The sequence below is a fragment of the Carlito syrichta genome, unplaced genomic scaffold (assembly GCF_000164805.1).
Source record: "Carlito syrichta isolate Samal-C Ts95f unplaced genomic scaffold, Tarsius_syrichta-2.0.1 Scaffold289202, whole genome shotgun sequence".
NCBI classification, from domain to species: Eukaryota; Metazoa; Chordata; class Mammalia; order Primates; family Tarsiidae; genus Carlito; species Carlito syrichta.
The window spans coordinates 73,757-77,945 of NW_007233298.1; the positions used below are offsets into that span (position 1 = coordinate 73,757).

The 4,189-nt window shown below is 52.1% G+C and overlaps 1 protein-coding gene across 1 annotated transcript in view; it reads left to right on the plus strand.

Annotated features, from left to right (window-relative positions):
- The first annotated feature begins 2,428 nt into the window (after positions 1–2,428).
- The window catches only part of SCYL1 (SCY1 like pseudokinase 1), a 15,786-nt gene continuing 14,025 nt past the window's right edge, over positions 2,429–4,189 (plus strand). Inside the window, exon 1 of the mRNA XM_008054192.2 lies at positions 2,429–2,462. Coding sequence (XP_008052383.2) covers positions 2,429–2,462 — 34 coding nt within the window. The remainder of the gene's footprint in view (positions 2,463–4,189) is intronic.

Consider the following 4,189-nt stretch of genomic DNA (forward strand, 5'->3'; position numbering starts at 1 on the left):
TTTTTTTTTTTTTTTTTAAGTCAAGGGTCTTGCTCTGTTGCCGGGGCTGGAGTGCAGTGGTGTGATTACGACGACCACAGCTCACGGCAGCCTCAACCTCCTAGGCTCAGGCCATCTTTCCACCTCAGCATCCCGAGTAGCTAAGACTACATGCATGCGCTCCCATGGTCGGATAATTTAAAAAATTTTTTGTAGAGACAAGGTTTCACTATGTTGCCCAGGCCGGTCTTGAACTCCTGGGCTCAAGCAAGCCTCCTGCCTTGGCCACCCAAAGTGCTGGGATTACAGGCGGGAACCACGGCTCCAGGCCACACTCTGCTCTCTAAACACTTTATAGAGCCAGGCGAATGCTAGCACCGGCTGTGTCATGAACTGTCGCCTGGGCTGGAGGGCAGGGGCATGATCACAGCTCACTGCAGTCTCGACCTTCTGGGCTCAGGCAATCATTTGGCTTCAGCTTTGCAGGCAGCTGGGACTACGGGTGCACGCCACCATGCCCTGCTCCGGTTCATTATTTATTTGTTTATTTATTTATTGAGACGAGGTCTTGCTAAGTTGCCCAGGGAGGTCTCCTGGGCTCAAGAAATCCTCCAGCCTCAGCCTCCCAAAGTGCTGTGATTACAGGAGTCAGCCACTGCACCTGGCCCTGTTTGAGCGTTTGAGAAATGATTTTAACTTGAAGGATGTTTTTCTTTCTTTCTAATCCAATTGTATAGTTGTTGAAAAATTCTAGAGGCCATTCCAGAGGCTGACTTTGGAACAACAGAGTATGGAGACCCCACGGCAGAAGTCTCCGTTGTTTAGAGGTCACCTAGAGGTGATTAATCTGCAATCTGGCCACAATCAGGTCGGTATCGGCCAGTTCTCCAGGTGGACAGCAATTCAAGCTAACCACTGAAGCAAGATCCACCTCTATACCCTCACTGGCACTTCTCAATCCATTCTTTTCTTTTAAAATCCCCACACCCCCTAAAAATTTGAAATGGCTCTGTGAGGCATGAGCCTAAACATCTCCCCCATCTGACGGCTTTTCTTTTTTTCTTTTTTTTTTTTTTTTGAGTTAGAGTCTCATTCTGTTGTCCAGACTGGAGGGCTATGGCACGCTCCCAGCCACTGCAGCCTTCACCTTCTGGGCTCCCGCGATCCTTCTGCCTCAGCCTTCCAAGTAGCCGGAGCTATAGACACATGCTACTACACCCAGTTAACTTTTTGATTTATTGTAGAGATGCAGTCTCGCCGAGTTGCCCAGGCTGGTCTTGAACCCACTTGCCTTGGCCTCCCAAAATCCACCGAGCCTGGCCTCTCTTTCTTACCAGCCAACCCCTCGTTATTCTTTTTTTTTTTTCGTGATCCTTCTGCCTCAGTCTTCCAAGTAGCTGGAACTACAGGCACGTGCCACTGTGCCCAGCCCCCTCATTATTCTAATTGCCTGCTGTAGTTAATCTTTTTTTTTTTGAGTCAGAGTCTCACTCTGCTGCCCAGGCTGGAGTACATTGGCACAATCATGACTCACCACAGCCTCCACCTCCTCAGCTTAGGTGATCCTTCTGCCTCGGCCTCCTGAGTAGCTGGGGCTACAAGCGCATGCCCCCATGTCCAGCTTATTATTTTATTTTATTTTTGTAGAGATGAGGTCTCTCTTTGTAACCTAGGCTGGTCTCAAGTTCCTGGGCTCAAGCAATCCTCCTGCCTCAGCCTTCTAAAGTTCTGGGATTGCAGGCCTGAGCCATCGCACCCAGCCCACTATTTGTTTATTTGTTTTGTTTTAAGAGAGGGTCTTGCTCTGTTGCCCAGTCTGGGCTTAAACTCCTGTGCTCAAGTGATTCTCCCACTCCAGCCTCCCAAGTAGCTGGGAATACTGTGCCTGGTTTCTATATGCTATTTATGTGGGTCAAATACATTCACTAACCACAATAGTGAACACTTATATAGTTACTTTAATTATCTTTGTTTTTACAGATCAGGAAAGGGGGCGAGGTAACTTACCCAAGATCCCATAGAAATGAGATGCAGGGCTGGGCTCAGTGGCTCAGCCTATAATCCCAGCACTTTGGGAGGCTGAGTGGTTTGCCTGAGCCCGTGGGTTCGAGACCCGCCCGGGCAACTTGGTGAGACTTTGTCTTTACAATAAATCAAAAATTAGCCGGGCGTGGTAGCGCGCGCCTGTAGTTCTGGCTACTTGAAAGGCTGAGGCCGAAGGATCGTCGAGGCTGCAGTGGCCGGGAGCGTGCCACTGCACTCCAGCCTAGGTGACAGAGTGAGACTCCAACTCAAAAAAAAAAGGGGTGGGGGAGGAAATGAGATGCAGACTCAGGCATCTGCCACTGGACTCTGCCTACTTGACATCCCACTGTGTCCTCTGGAATGGCAGGGCTCCCAGTGTCCCTTGCGGACTCCACACCTGCCTGCCACAGGACACGCAAGGGTGATGGCGGAGATTGAAGGGCAGCTTGAACTGGTTGGTGAGGGAGGCCCGAACAGCACAGAGCTCAGGCCCTGCCACTTCTTGCTGTCTGAGTGTTCACAGCCTCGGTTTCCTCATCTGTGAGATGGGAACAACACTGGTCCCTTCTCATGGGGCAGTGATGTGGGACGGGTGTTATCCCCATTTCACAGGTGATGAAAGGGATACTCGAGATGTGCACAGGGCAGGTGCAGGTAAGAACTTGGGAAGGAGATGCTGCCCCATATTCTACTGTAGACGTGGGGCCATGAACAGAGAATGGGGTGGGAGGTAGCTCCCTTTGCTGGCTCTTATCTCCCGGTGTCCCCTGTCCGGGCCTGTGGTAGGCTTGGCCCTCACCTCCCTGCTGTACCTCTGTTCCCTGAGAACTCCCAGCCCTCCTCTCCCAGCCCAGTGGACCTACCTTGCTTGCCCTCTCTGCTCCAACTGTGACCACCACCCCAAAGCCTCGCCCCCGCAACCTCCCCCTATCACTCCACACTCACAGACACCCAGCTCAGTCACACCTCTTCAATAGGGTCATGTTCTAGACTCCCCTACAGTGACAAAATGCTCTCCCCCAACACTGCCCATTCCACATTTACGGTGTTGTCACTATCTTCCTCCTATTGAAGCCACCAAGGAGGACCTCTAGCTGTAATTTCTTTCTTTTTTTATTTTTATTTTTATTTTATTATTTTATTTTATTTTATTTTTTGAGTTGGAGTCTCACTCTGTCACCCAGACTGGAGTGCAGTGGCCACTCCCGGCCACCGCAGCCTCCACCTGCTGGGCTCCGGAGATCCTTCCGCCTCAGTCTTCCAAGTAGCCGGTACTACAGGTGCACGCTACCACGCCCGGCTAATTTTTTGATTTATTGTAGAGATGAGGTCTCGCCAAGTTGCCCAGGCGGGTCTCGAACCCGTGGGCTCAGGCAATCCATTCACCTCAACCTCCCAAGGCACGGGATTACAGGCTGAGCCACCGAGCCCGGTTCTTTTTTTATTTTTTGAGACAAGGTCTTGCTATTGTCCAAGATGGAGTGCAGGTGTGCGATCATGACTCCTTGCAACCTCAAACTCCCTGGCTCAGGAGATCCTTCTATCTCAGTCTCCCAAGTAACTGGGACCACAGGCACGTACCACCACACGCGGATAATTTTTCTTTTTTGTAGAGATGGAGTCTCGCTATGTTGCCCAGGTTGGTCTCGAAGGCCTGGGCTCAAACGACCCTCCCGCCTTGGCCTCCCAAAGTGCTGGGATAACAGGCGTGAGAGTCACTGCACCGGCCCATCTGTCCTTTTCTTTTTTTTTTTTTTTGAGTTAGAGTCTCACTCTGTCGCCCAGGCAGGAGTGCAGTGGCACGCTCACAGCCACTGCAGCCTCTACCTGCTGGGCTCAGGCGATCCTTCCACCTCAGCCTTCCAAGTAGCTGGAATTATGCACACGCCACCACGTCCGGCCAATTATTTGATCTATTGTAGAGATGAGGTCTCGCCAAGTTGCCCAGGCTGGTCTCGAACCGGTGGACTCAGGCAATCCTCTCACCTCGGCCTCCCAAAGTGCTGGGATTGTAGGCGTGAGCCACCGCGCCCGGCCCCACCCCTCCTTTTAGATATAAGGACACAGAAACTCAGAGAGCTTCTGTGACTGGCCAGAGCCGCGCAGGCACGCGGCTGCGGAAAGTTGGACTCAGCACAGCGAGCGCCCACGGCCCCGCCCTCTCCCCGCCCCAGGCCCCGCCCTC